At 41.1% G+C, this 14,375-nt stretch overlaps 1 protein-coding gene across 5 annotated transcripts in view; it reads left to right on the top strand.

Annotated features, from left to right (window-relative positions):
* The window catches only part of itsn1 (intersectin 1 (SH3 domain protein)), a 63,116-nt gene that overhangs the window by 45,088 nt on the left and 3,653 nt on the right, over positions 1-14,375 (top strand). For all 5 annotated transcript variants that reach the window (XM_075480825.1, XM_075480852.1, XM_075480844.1 and 2 more), the window contains 14 exons: positions 3,367-3,488; positions 5,390-5,496; positions 5,986-6,087; positions 6,200-6,281; positions 6,623-6,721; positions 6,815-6,898; positions 7,003-7,086; positions 7,243-7,374; positions 8,797-8,877; positions 9,070-9,191; positions 11,689-11,771; positions 11,854-11,937; positions 12,042-12,106; positions 14,216-14,324. In XM_075480825.1, coding sequence (XP_075336940.1) covers positions 3,367-3,488; positions 5,390-5,496; positions 5,986-6,087; positions 6,200-6,281; positions 6,623-6,721; positions 6,815-6,898; positions 7,003-7,086; positions 7,243-7,374; positions 8,797-8,877; positions 9,070-9,191; positions 11,689-11,771; positions 11,854-11,937; positions 12,042-12,106; positions 14,216-14,324 — 1,356 coding nt within the window. The remainder of the gene's footprint in view (positions 1-3,366; positions 3,489-5,389; positions 5,497-5,985; positions 6,088-6,199; positions 6,282-6,622; positions 6,722-6,814; positions 6,899-7,002; positions 7,087-7,242; positions 7,375-8,796; positions 8,878-9,069; positions 9,192-11,688; positions 11,772-11,853; positions 11,938-12,041; positions 12,107-14,215; positions 14,325-14,375) is intronic.

Raw genomic sequence — 14,375 nt, 5'->3', positions numbered from 1 at the left:
TGGCCCCAGCCAACTAGCCGGACTACCTTCGTCAACACCAAAACGAGGCTGGAACTCGGCTCACAGGACGCAGCAGGGGGTAAGAAAATGTTCATAAATGATGTTGCTAATATGGGCTGTCATACAGCTTCATGTCAAAAGAGTTAACTACTTCCTCAAACTATCCCTTTAACACGTAGCCACACACACACAAACACACACACACTGCCTTGTGTCACCAGGCTGAAGTGGATAGTGGGTCGTTTTGTGGCTTTATGGGAGATTCTGTCATTCCAACCATTCGCTCAGCTCATCCCCCCCATCCCTCTTCTTTTTGTTTTTTCTAACCCAGCTCCCATTGGTTCAGCCGCTTCAACCACCTGTCAGTCAAAAGCGCTGGCTCCTCCCCCTCACTAACACCCCCCCCCCCCCCTCCCACAGCTTCACAGAAAGACCCACTATCTGCTGGAGGACAAGTCTCACAAGTTAAAAGCCTTTAACCCTCCTCTCCTCAATGCCAAAGACCCCTTCTTCTTTGTTCCCACCCTAAAGGGGAGAAGGAGAGGAGAGGAAAGGAGGCGGCGTTGAGATGCGTCCCGCAGCAGCTAAAGGCTAAGTTGGCTAAGTTTCCGCCCACGCTGCCGCTGCCTTTTCTGTGGAGGCACAGAAGGGAGCGGGCGGCTGGATTGGGACTCAGCGCTGAGCTTTAGCACACAAGCTAACCAAATCACACACAACATGGTACACACACACACACACACACACACACCGACACACACAGTGATATTTTTACCCGTAACAGTTTAACATTTTGAATATGTATTAACTTTAAGTGATCCGTTCAATGTTTTTGTTTTTGTTGTTTTCTGTTCTTTTGTTTACATGTTTATTGTTTTGTCTGTTGCTATGGTGATGGGATGCAGTCACACCATTGAGAGCTAGACCAAGCTGACGGACACACGGACGGGTTTGGTACTAAAAATGTCGGGGGAGGGAGGGGGTGGAACGATCTGCTCATGGCTTTGCCGTCGGACCCTTTGAATCATTCCAGTTAAAGTTGCAGTCTGACATTTTGGGAAAAAATGAATTTGCTCTCTCGTGTGTGTCCGTTTTTTGAAAATACGAAGCTGGAATCAGGAGGAGCTTCGTTCAGGAACAGAATTCAGTGTTAATCAGTGAGATTCAGCTTCTTGTTGGACGTACGGACGTGAGAAAGTGGAAAAACTGTCTCCCAGATTGTCAAAATGTTACTTTCAACACTTTTTTTCCAAGTTTTTTTTGGCTCAGTTTCTCAAAAATGCTGTTTTAAAGTCATTTGAGCTTTACCTGCTTGGATGCATCTTTGAAAACCCGTCGTCACCAGACACCAAAGCCATGCACGATCATTTCACCCCTTCAATAAAAGGGACAGTGAACGGGAGCTAACAGACTCGGGAACCCGAAAGGAAAGAGCCTGGATGTTTGAGACCTCACTCACTTTTATGCTGTTTTGTTTTTTTTCCGGCTCTTTTCCGGTTCCCTGAGCCTCGTGTCACCAAATCAGACATCCCAAAAAAGAACATACAGACGCATACAAGACGGCACGGCCTCACTTTTTAAGCAATTTCTATACTGTACACCACATGTTAAAGTGGCAACACACACCCAGAATGTGTCTCAGCCTTTTCCTCGTCTTTGTTTGCATAGCAACAGACTAGTATTATAGGGGCTGCCATATCAGATTTGTATCGTTTTGTTTATCTTTTGTTTGTTTATTCTAATGACAGTATTGTGATTTTAATGTTTACCCTCAGAAACACAAACAATGAATGAAATGATAACTGAAATACACTTTATATATATATATATATATATATATATATATATATATATATATATATATACATACATATACATACAAGAAGCTTACTAGTACTATGAACCTATTTGGATCCCATTGGCTCCTCAGTGTGTCAGTATTAGAGATGAAGCTCTCTGATTGCTCTATAAGTCGAGACCCTTGGCTGTTTTAACAAACCGAGTCAGTTTTGGGAGTTGTTTTTTTTTTTTCTTTTAATAACAGATCCTGGTTCTCAGGGTCGGCGTTTGTGCCGGTTCGGTTACTGACGGTCGAGACTTGTGGCGGTCAGAGAGTGTTTTAGACACGGGAAAACGATCCATCCGCACCAGAGCCACGCTCGGCAACAGCTCGGTCGATCTTAAAACGGCTAAAACGTAAAACTGTCCCCACGTTTTTCTCATCCTTCAGCATTAAATTTGAATATTTCAGAGAGGCCGGTGGTGGAGGCACCCTTTCCTGAAACAAAACTTTTAATCTTTTAGTCATTTTAGTGAAACACACTCGGCCCAACTCTGCTCTGAAGCGTGGCTCTGGTTTAGCCTTGTTCATGGGAGAAAAAAATAAAGCTCTGTTTGATCCAAACCTAATCTAATCAATGGTAAATGGTTGACACTTCATGTTGATATAAAAAGCAAAACTGATGAATGAATGAATGGACTGATAACAAAGCCAAATGTAACCAGACTGAATGAGCGAGTGAATGAACGTGAGGTGTGAATGAGCGCTTTTATGGGCACGAATGGTCAGGTGGAAACGGAAGAGTGAAAAAGGATACTTGAACGAATGAATGAAATGTACAGAATATCAGCGCTGTGAGTAGAAATGTTCAGAGATTTTATTGGTGGAGGTTTTGATGAGGAGGTGAAGCTGACTGCTCCTGATGATTAAACACTCTGAGACAGACTCAAGTCGCCTGGCCTCATTACTCAATCTCACACACAGACGCTGTTAACGACACATTTCTGCCTTAAAGGTGAGCAAACGTCCTTTTAAAGAAACATATTCAAATCACACCTGCAGCATGGAATGTGTAAGCTGCATTTCTTAAGTTTTCATGAAACCACAATGCGTAAAACACATGAAAGCAGTGATGAGCCATCAGCTCTGCAGAAAAGCTTTTTAAGAAGATATTCTGCCCCCTGGTGGCCAAAAAAGGGAACTGGCACCAGCAGCTGAGTGTATTTCTAACACATTTCTTTAGATCTTCTCAACCTTAAGAGTTCTTTACTTTTAATCAAATCTGCATTTGTGTCCAAGGTTATTTTTTTACTTGAACATTCGACACATATATATCCTGATAGCTTAACAGTAAAATGAACAGTTTTTTCAAAGCAGAATCCATTTAGGAGCCAAAGCCAAAACATCCAGTGGCAGAAACAGACAAATCTTTGCTCCTCCAGAGTGTGCCGTTGTATCTGAACGCTGTGTGTTGACCTCAGGTATGTATGTCTTAAAAACATGTCCGTCTTCTGTGCGTCTGCGCTCCGGCCTCGATGGTGTGTTGATTGACAGCTGGTGTGTGTATCTGTGTCACGTTTGTGCTTCAGGGTGCGCCGACCTCCATCTGCTAGACATGCTGAGTCCGATGGAGAGGAAGAGGCAGGGCTACATCCACGAGCTGATCGTCACCGAGGAGAACTACGTCAACGATCTGCAGCTCGTCACGGAGGTAGACGCGCAGAGTTGATAACACGGGTCGTAAAATTCTGAAGTAACTTTTAAATGATTGTTTACACTGTTTTTCTGTTCAAATGAACCCGTAAATATTGTGTGATTATGGTTTGTGTTGCACCTTTAGAACAGCGAATGCTCCAGAAATATTTTAAATAGGGCTGGGCGAGTTAACTTGTTAATTATTTAATGCCGATAAATAGTTTTATTGCGCATTAACGCAGGTTTTATTTTTAAAATATTTTTAAAATATTTTTTTTATTTAAAAAAAAAAAAAAAAACTTTTTTTTTTTCTTTTGTGCCTTTAATGGATAGGAAAGTTCAGAGAGACAGGAAGCAGGGGGCAGAGAGAAGGGGAACAACACGCAGCACAGGGCCGTCCGATGCGGGACTCGAACCGGGGCCAGCTGCAGGACTATAGCCTTTATTGGGGGCCTAGCAGCGAAGAGATTTCAGGTCACAGAGATTGTCCAATTTTCACGAAACTTGGCACATAGACTCTTAAGACCAAGCCGCACAAAAGTTATCCAAGGGAATTTTTAATTAGGCTTCCCTTTTCCAATAAAAGCCAATCAAACTCGAGGATGACGCTTCCAAACCGGAAGTGAGGTCATATCTTGAAAACCATTAGATATCATGACGTCAAACTTATAACACAGACTTAGGAACGCTAAGGTAAGTGGTCAACGAAGTTTGGTGATGTTTCGCCAATAGGTGGCGCTATATATAGCAAAAATGTATTTTTGCTCATATCTTTGGACCCCTTAGTCCAAATGTCACAAATAAGGTACCTTGGAATCCCTGGATATAGACGAGGTCAACGCAACTAATGACGTCATGTGCGCCATCTTGGATTTTCCGCCATTTTGAATTTAATCGAAAACCTATAAAAACTATTTCCGGTCACTGAGATTGTCCGATCTCCAGGGGACTTGGCACATAGAATCTTCAGACCAAGCCCCACATAAGTTATCTTGTGGATTTTTTTATTTCACTTCCGTTTAACCACGGCAGCCAATCAAACTCTACGCCGACGCGCAAACGGAACATTTGGCCGTATCTCTGCGATGCATTGATGTATCAATGCCAAACTTGGTGCATGGACTCATGGCCCCTTCCTGAGCAGCCCAAGCCTTGCCTATTGAGCCATTCTGCTAGGACCCCCACATCGCTGCTTGCAGCTATATTTTATTTTAGTTTTGTAAAAGTCTGTTGCTGTCTGCTGCATAACTGGAAAAGAAAGAAATCAGCGGATCCACCAAACATGGAGAAGGGTACGGAACTTTTACTCGGCCATTTTCATTTTAAAGTTCTTCCAGACGGCGGAGTCGACAGAACCAAAGTCACCTGTAAACACTGCCAAGTTGAATTGTCTTCTCAGCGTAGTAGTTCCAGTCTAAAATATCACTTAAAGGCAAAACACACAACTGATAGCAGCAAGTCATTCAAGGAAACAGACAGTGGAGCGAGGCTTCTACATAAAAACTACAGAAAGATGCTGATGTTAAAAGTGTGTTTGCACAACAAATGTTATGGCACTTTCATTCATATGGCAGCACATTTAAAATAAAACTAAATGATAAAAGCTATACACTACTTTTGAATTCATTTTTGGATTTTGCGTAAATGTGATTAATCGTGATTAATCAGGGAAATCATGTGATTAATTAGATTAAAAACTTGAATCGTTGCCCAGTCCTAATTTTAAAACATTAAGAATAGTATCTGGGTCTGAATCTTTCCATTTAGACAGCGAGCTTCTAGTTCACATTTCCACTATCAACCCCGGCTTATATCGACGGGGTGAAATAAGAGAGGGTGGCTTTAACTTGAGGTTTAAAAAGAGGAAATAGAACGTCCTTTCAAATTTCTCATAGCAAGATTTCTGTGTGTGTGTAGGTCTTCCACAAGCCTCTGCTGGACTGTGAGCTGCTGACAGAGAAGGAAGTGGCCATGATCTTCGTCAACTGGAAGGAGCTCATCATGTGCAACATCAAACTGCTCAAGTAAAGACGATTATTTTGTTTAAATATTTGAGCCTGAACACACCTTTGCTTTTTTCTAATTTTGTTAGGAATGATTATATCTCCCTATCGGTGTCCATTTAAAATTTGAAAAAGTAAAGTTTAAGGTTTCATTAGTCAGGACTTAAAGGAATAATGTGGACCTCAAATGAACTAAAACCAAACTGCAGAAACAGGGAGTGGAAACTAAGTCCACTTTTAGAAGATTTTAGGTCATCAGCAAGTATGCCAAGGAGGAAAGACACCAGCAATGATCTTAGAGAAGCAGCTGTTGCTGCCCATTAAACTGAGAAGGGTTATAAGGCCATTTCCAAACTATCTGGAGTGAATAAGATTATTCACAAGTGGAAAATATGCAGCCATTGAGTCCACCATGAACTCCTCTGGATACCAAAGTGTTCCAGAGTCAGATGTGAGGCCGTCTGTTTCAGGAGTTAAACAGATAAATATACTCCCGGTGTTTCCCCGCAGGGCTCTGAGGGTGAGGAAGAAGATGTCGGGGGATCGGATGCCCGTGAAGATGATCGGAGACATCCTGACCAACCAGCTGCCTCACATGCAGCCGTACATCAGGTTGTGCTTTTCATCTGTTTACGCCGACCCAGTCAGTCAGGACGCATCTCACTTCCCTTTCTTCCATACGACGATGCGTCTTTTAATAATTCTACGTTCCTCTTTTGTTTAGATTCTGTTCGTGTCAGCTGAACGGAGCCACGCTGATTCAACAGAAGACTGACGACAACCCTGAGATCAAAGACTTCCTCAAGGTGTGCAGCTATAAAAACTGTCTGTGAGCACAAAAAACTGATTTTTTTATGAGAGGTGCTTTACAAACACAGCTTTTTCAATCTTCTTCTTATTAAAATTACTGCAGTTACCAGAGCAATTACACCTAATCTCTATTAATAATCAAGTTCTCTGTGTTGTAATGTGATATATTGGTGCAAACTCCCCATATAATCAGATGTGCAGGTGTAAAGAAGACGTGTAAAACTTAAACTTTAACTTTATCCCAGTTTTAAGGTTCTAAAAGGGTGTAATAATGGAAATTAAAAGCTGATTTTATAAGAAAAAGGTGCCGATAAGACTGCTTTTCTGCTTCTGTCAGAGGTTAGCCATGGACCCCCGATGTAAGGGAATGCCTCTGTCCAGTTTCCTGCTCAAACCCATGCAGAGAGTCACGCGGTACCCGCTCATCATCAAAAACGTATGTTTTCCACGCACACGCATCCCTCTTAACGAGTCGCAGAGCATTCGACACATCTGAGAGCCTCCTGCTTGTGCTTTTCTGTCCAATCAGATCATAGAAAACACTCCAGAGTCTCATCCGGACCACAGCCACCTGAAAGCTGCTCTGGAGAAGGCTGAGGAGCTGTGCTCACAGGTGAACACACACACACATAACTCTTAAGGCGACGGGGCGGTAATGACTCAAAGTGGAGATGGATGTTGGCTGGAAGGTGTTCAGCGTGTGTTTGTGTGTTTCAGGTGAACGAGGGCGTCAGGGAGAAGGAGAACTCGGACCGCCTGGAGTGGATTCAGGCCCACGTTCAGTGTGAGGGCCTGTCGGAGGTACAGTAACGGCCATGAGTTCCATCATTTTCCCTCACAAACGTGTCACTGTGGACGTTAACTTCTTCACTTGTTCGACATGCTACAGCCTAAACTGTGACCTGGTTGGTTGATAAAGAAAATTTGAAAAAGAAAAGATCCCTCTCTGTCCTACAGCAACTGGTTTTTAACTCCGTCACCAACTGTTTGGGCCCCAGGAAGTTTTTGCACAGCGGGAAGCTGTTTAAAGCCAAGAGCAGCAAGGAGCTGTACGGCTTCCTGTTCAACGACTTCCTGCTGCTGACACAGGTGAGCCACGCTCCAAGAGTCTTTCTTTTTTTTTCCTCTGGAAGGGAACCCAAAGGTATCCAACTGGCAGCCATGATGAGAGCTGCTCGGATTCTCTAAATTCAAAGAAAAAAAGCTTCCTTTATTGTCTCCTTCGGCAGAGGAAACACAGGAGCTTCCTTTCAGGGAAGAAAATAGATCATTCCTTCAATATTTCCTTGTGATCCAAAAATTTAGTATTTGAGCTTCTTAGAAAGGAGACCAAACCAGGCGAGTTTATTAAAGGTTGCTTCATATTAGGGCTGGGCAATGATTAAAATGTTTAATCTAATTAATCACATGATTTCCCTGATTAATCACATTTACGCAAAATCCAAAAATGAATCCAAAAGTAGTGTATAGCTTTTAGCATTTAGTTTTATTTTAAATGTGCTGCCATATGAATGAAAGTGCCATAACATTTGTTGTGCAAACACACTTTTAACATCAGCATCTTTCTGTAGTTTTTATGTAGAAGCCTCGCTCCACTGTCTGCTTCCTTGAATGACTTGCTGCTATCAGTTGTGTGTTTTGCCTTTAAAGGTGGGGTCTGAGATCTTGGAAAAACGGTTCCTGCAAGCTATATTTTTGAAAATACACAACCTTGCCTCTCCCTTCAGCCCACCCCTAGAAACCACGCCTTCAAATCACATGAACGAGTCACGAATCTGTGAACGCGGAGGGGTGAGGGGGGCTGACGGTTGATTGGCATGTCAGAATCCAATAGAAGTAACTCTCATCATTACTTCTATAGGTCAGACATTTCCTCTTGCTACACCCTCTACAATGGACTAAAATATATATATATTTTTCCAAACATTCTATTTTAGTGGGTGCAATGGGGTCGTGAGGAGGTTCTCAGACAATATGATAAAAAATGCTCCAGAAAACATCTCATACCCCACCTTTAAGTGATATTTTAGACTGGAACTACTACGCTGAGAAGACAATTCAACTTGGCAGTGTTTACAGATGACTTTGGTTCTGTCGACTCCGCCGTCTGGAAGAACTTTAAAATGAAAATGGCCGAGTAAAAGTTCTGTACCCTTCTCCATGTTTGGTGGATCTGCCGATTACTTTCTTTTACAAAAAAAAGGCCGGTGAGCAACAGAGTTTTACAATAATAAAATAAATAATAAAACCTGCGCTAATGCGCTATAAAATATTTATGTGTTAACGTGATAATAATGAGTTAACTCGCCCAGCCCTACTTCATATATGAGCTGTGGATGGCGTGAATGCTCATCTTGGAAAAGAAGAAGAGCATCGGTCATATATAAAATAAAGGAAGAACAAGCTCGTTTTATCACATGAACCTTTTGTTACAGACCAACTCTTTTTATGCACAAATTAAAATGAACTTATTCGATGAGTCATTCATCTTACTTACTTTTCTTGTCACAGGTGACCAAACCTCTGGGCTCGTCGGGTTCAGACAAAGTCTTCTCCTCAAAAACACACCTGCAATACCGCATGTACAAGACGGTGAGATGACACGCAGCCATTTTTACTCAAATCTGTTATTTTAGCCTTTTTTCCAATATCATTTCCATGACTTGTTTCAAAACTGCCAACCATTCCATGCTCCTTTGCACATGTTTTAAACCCACCCTGTGTTCAGGAGACGCTGAGAAACCCGCGTTCGACTTGATTTAACTGAGACTTCTTCAATTTCAGCCAATCTTCCTCAACGAAGTGTTAGTGAAGCTGCCAACAGACCCCTCAGGGGACGAGCCTCTGTTCCACATCTCTCACATCGACAGAGTGTACACGCTCAGAGCTGAAAGCATCAACGAAAGGTAACAGGAAAACACACCAAACCCCACGCCTGAAATACTGAAACTGTTGCTTTTATACAACCTGTCGTTTATCCATCCTGAAGCTGAGAAAATCTAATGATTTGGAGCATATTCACGAGTTAGAAGAAGCTCCGATTTAGACCTGAAGACGTTTAAACTCTTCGTTTAACTGAGGTGCTTTAAACAAGACTGAATGATGAGTTTCAACCCTTCAGAGGTCCTTTAATATCCTGACTGTCAGCTTCCCAAGAACTGCTGTAAAAACGTTACAAAATCAGACTTTTTTCCACTTTAAACGACTCAACTTATAAAACTACCTCAGCCTGAAATAATCATGTCAAATATTAATGAGAGTTTGAGGGTTTTCTACCCTTTAAAGGCCAGTAGGTTTTCATAGGTCGGCTGTTTTTTATGGAGGAGAACCATTTTTAACTTAAAGGATAAGACCGGTTTTTTGACATTGGGCCCTTGATTTCACATTATAGCATGATGTTCTACTCACCCCTGCTTGTTGTTTGTCATTTGGAGCTGTTCCGAAGATATTCGCGAGGCGTCTGGCTGCTCTCTTGAGATATTCGGCCATGAAACGGTTTCCTATGGGCAAGCTTATACAGGTACAAACTATGCTGTTTATAATTTATTAATTACTCTACACCAGCACTGATAACGTGGAGGTGCGTCGCTTACTTAAAAAAATCCGGGTTACTAATTTTGAATTTTAGCCGAATGAATAAATAGGCAGCAGGTCTGTGGGCTGTCTGTGGCAGTAGCACGACGATGACGTCAGTAACACCCACTTTACGACAAAAAAATCAAAATTACAATAACCCGGATTTTTTTAAGTAAGCGACGCACCTCCACGTTATCAGTGCTAGTGTAGAGTAATTAATAAATTATAAACAGCATAGTTTGTGCCTGTATGAGCTTGCCCATAGGAAACCGTTTCATGGCCAAATATCTCAAGAGAGCAGCCAGACGCCTCCCGAATATCTTCGAAACAGCTCCAAATGTTCAACAACAAGCAGGGGTGAGTAGAACATCATGTTATAATGTGAAATCAAGGGCCCAATGTCAAAAAACCGGTCTTATCCTTTAACACAGTCCACATCTGTCCACATCTGTCTCCTGTTGAACATGTACGGAGCATCACGAAGAGGAGAATCAGACAACAGCAACCACGGACTGTTGAGCAGCAAGAATGGACCCAGATTCCTTTGAAAAACTGCAACAATCAGCATCCTCAGTCCCTAAAGCTTTAAAAAGCGTCATTCAAAGGAAGCTAATGGAACTAAATGGGAAACATGACTCCAGGACAACTTTTACCGAGTGCTGCTGCATCAAAGCTGTTTATATTCCTATAAATACAGCCACTGAGAAAAAATGTTGGATTCAAAGCAGTTAACAGATGACAGATTTAAGTTTTTTGTTGCATTTTCAGACCATTTCCTGACCTCCCTGGAGTCAGGGTTTGTAATTTTAGTTTCAACAATTTTTATTGATTTTTCACAATGAATTATCGAACAGACACACAGACAGCAATAACAATAATGAAATAAAATAAGTAATAAAAAAGTACATTCAGATATCTTAAGAAATATACATATACAGTATATATTTAAAAAGGATAAATAAAATAAATAAATGTGTAATAACAATAATAATAATGATAATAAGGGTAAAATAGAATAAAGTAAAATGAATTAAAAGATAAAATAACTAAAAATAAATAAATAAATAAAATAAAGTGAATAAGAATAGTTTGAAGAGGGAAAGGAGGGGGGGGGGGGGGATTTCGTTCTCACTTCTGTATTGGTGTCTTAATCCTCATTTAACGGAGTTTGTAAACTTTTGTAATATTCTAGAAAGGGGGTCCAAATCCTCTCAAATTTTGCAAGGAGCCTTTAAGGGTATATCTGATTTTCTCTAGTGTAAGAAAGTGCATTGTATCTTTTATCCATTTTGGAAAGGTGGGAGGAGTGGCTTTCTTCCAGGAGAGAAGAATGAGCCATCTTGCAATCAGGGAAGTAAATGCTATGACTATCCCTGCTTTGCCTTTAAGGCCACGGATTTCAGGGGTGCATCCAAATAGAGCACACATGGGGTTTGGGATGATAACTTTTTGAAACATTTTGCTGTAGGAATTAAATATGTTGGTCCAGAACGTGTTTCTGGGTTTGTAATTTTTACAAGAACACATCCACACAGGTTATTTCCATGCAGCTGAAAATGCTGATTATCATAAGAGTAATAGCTAGCTATTAATAGCTAACCCTGTTACAGTTAGAGTAGCTGTAGACTGTTCAAACGTGCACGTAGAAATGGAAATATCTAATTAATGTGAATCCAACCGTATGTGATCCTCAGGGCCATTAACACAGAACACAATGGGAAACATGAGTCTACAGTGTGTTGCTGCATCAAACAGGAAGAAACGGGGAGATTAATCAGATAATCTGCTTTAAATCCCAGTTTTCTCTGCGTGTTTGTGTTGGTGCAGGACGGCGTGGGTTCAGAAAATTAAGGCGGCTTCGGAGCTTTTCATTGAGACGGAGAAGAAGAAGCGTGAGAAGGCGTATCTCGGTATCTGTCACTCTCACTTCCGCTCACTCAGGCTGGTTTGGTGATATTCACCAACAGCTGCTGACTTGTCTCTCTGTCTCAGTGCGTTCTCAGAGGGCGACGGGCATCGGCCGGCTGATGGTCAACATCGTGGAGGGGATTGAACTCAAACCCTGTCGCTCCCACGGTACCTAAACGAGCCTTTAATTCTGTATTTAGCCACTTTCATCCTGTGGTTCTCCTTCATCGCTGTCTTATTAGCAGCATAACTCTAATCTGTCTAATCTCCAGGGAAAAGTAACCCATATTGTGAGGTGACCATGGGTTCCCAGTGCCATATCACGAAAACATTACAGGTACGATAACACTTACTGCATTTATGGTTTATGTTCAGTGCTTCAGATTATTGGGAAACATTCATTAAAGTTTTAACCTGGAAAAAGACTTCAAAGAGCGAAATGTTGAGAAGTCAAAGTTCTTCTTTCCAGATATGTGAAGCTGTTTTTTTTTTTTAATTAACATTTTTAAGTTTGAAGGGTGTAACATCCATTTTATTCACCTAAAACTATATAAACAGTCTGAAAGTCCATTTCAGCCTTTAACTGGATGTTAGATTGTTTTTACAACAGCAGGAAAATATGTCATTGCGTATAGAATAGAATAGAATAGAAAAATACTTTATTCATCCCTCAATGGGGGAAATTCAAATTAGTCAAGTAGCTCAAAAAAAAATATTAATATTTACAATGATTGTATATTAACAACAACAATAATAATACCAATTCTAATAAAAATACTACTACTAACTAATAATAATAATAATAATGATAATAAATGACTAAATCAAAACTAACTAACTAACTAACTCAAAAAGTTGTTTTTTGGAAGGAAATAATCACTGGAGGACTGAAAAATGACCTTTTCCCTGATTGTTAGCGACATTTTTGTACGTTTTAATGCAGCTGAGAGCTGCATGTCACTCACAGGCAACAACATTTGTGTTTCATAAGCGAGAAGAACTGAAATCTGAGTAAATTTGGGTTATATCAGATAGACTGATCAGATTTCAGAAAGCTTCAGCCTAACAGCGACAGAAACAACACGACCGTGACAACAGATCAGCGTCTGACACCCACGAGTCGCCTCACATGGCCTTGAGCAAATAATCAGGCGATAACGACATCAGAATTAAAACCACAAACCTAAAGAAAACACCTGCTCTATGTATTTACCATCAAACCTAACTCTCTGGAGAGAAAACAGACAGATTGAGCCTCTTGTATCCTTCAACATGAACACAAGTCCTTTAAACCAGCATATACTTGAAAATGTAAAGAGACTGTCAATAAAAACCTGATTTAAAAACTATACAAAGTATTTCTGAAAACGCCAAAAGAATTCAGCTTCCTCACCTGGGAATCGTCTCGGTGTTTTAACTGATCGAGCTAAAGTTGGGGGTCAAACACTGTTTCCAGATGCTTGTGTGCACCACCGGTTTGGCCTTCCTCACCCTGTATGAAGCTGAGTTTTGGTCTTTGACTCCTTCTTTAGTTCCGATCGGGGGAATCATCATCGCACCACTGACAGCTTTTTGGTTTCTGCTTCTATCAGGCAGTGGAAATGACTTAAAGATACATTTAGTTTAGACCTTGGTTGTGTTCGAAACCGCATACTACATACTACATACTACCATACTGCATACTCATCGATCAGACAGAATGCAGAGCGTTTACCCACAATGCCTTTCGCTCCTGCCCGAGCCGAAATCAGCCGGCCTGAAGCTGATTTCGCTTAAGCTCTAAACTCTGTAAACTTTAGCAACATTTCAAACATTTTCAGGCGAGAAAGTAGTCGTTTAGATCCCCAACGTGCTGAAAATCTGACAAAATACCGGCTATTTACAATTTTGTTCCCATGAATTTGGCGCTACTAAAGCTAGCCGCAGTGAGCAACGCACTTCCGGTTATTTTCCCAAAATAAAATACCCGTTGCCTTTTATCATAGGGAAAGCCATTACGATACAATTGGTGCTTTTATTTTGAAAACAGGAAGTAAACCTACCCTCGTTGTAGTTAGCTTGAAACTGCTGTTTTGACAGGAAATGATGATCTGCGACGTCACGTTACGTTGCATCTTGGGTAGTTTGAGTATGAGTAGTAACCTCATGATGCATACCCAACATTTCGAAGAATCTAGTATGCATCCGGGAACTTCTCGCATACTCAAACTCGCTTACGAACTCAAAAGGTTAGAATGAGTAGTAGAAGAAGTAGGAGAAGTATGCGATTTCGAACACAGCCCTTGTTTTAATGCAATAAGCTACATTTAATCACAACTTAGTAGAGAAAAAGACTTTAAGTTCACTACAGTCCAATGGGTGTGCGTCCAACAGAAATATAAATGATTTAAATTTGTCCTCAGTATGTGCATCAGGTCATTCGGTTTGTTATATTCTGTCTTTTCAGGACACGTTGAATCCGAAGTGGAATTCCAATTGCCAGTTTTTTATTAAGGACCTTGAACAGGACGTCCTCTGTATCACTGTGTTTGAACGAGACCAGTTCTCACCTGACGGTCTGTAGTCCTCTCATGCTGCTTTGAAACATCCTTTTGTCTCATCGCCTG

This window comes from Odontesthes bonariensis, chromosome 2 (assembly GCF_027942865.1).
Source record: "Odontesthes bonariensis isolate fOdoBon6 chromosome 2, fOdoBon6.hap1, whole genome shotgun sequence".
Classification (NCBI taxonomy): Eukaryota; Metazoa; Chordata; class Actinopteri; order Atheriniformes; family Atherinopsidae; genus Odontesthes; species Odontesthes bonariensis.
Note: the sequence above shows the minus strand (reverse complement) of the source record. Positions and strands in the feature narration are given on the sequence as shown.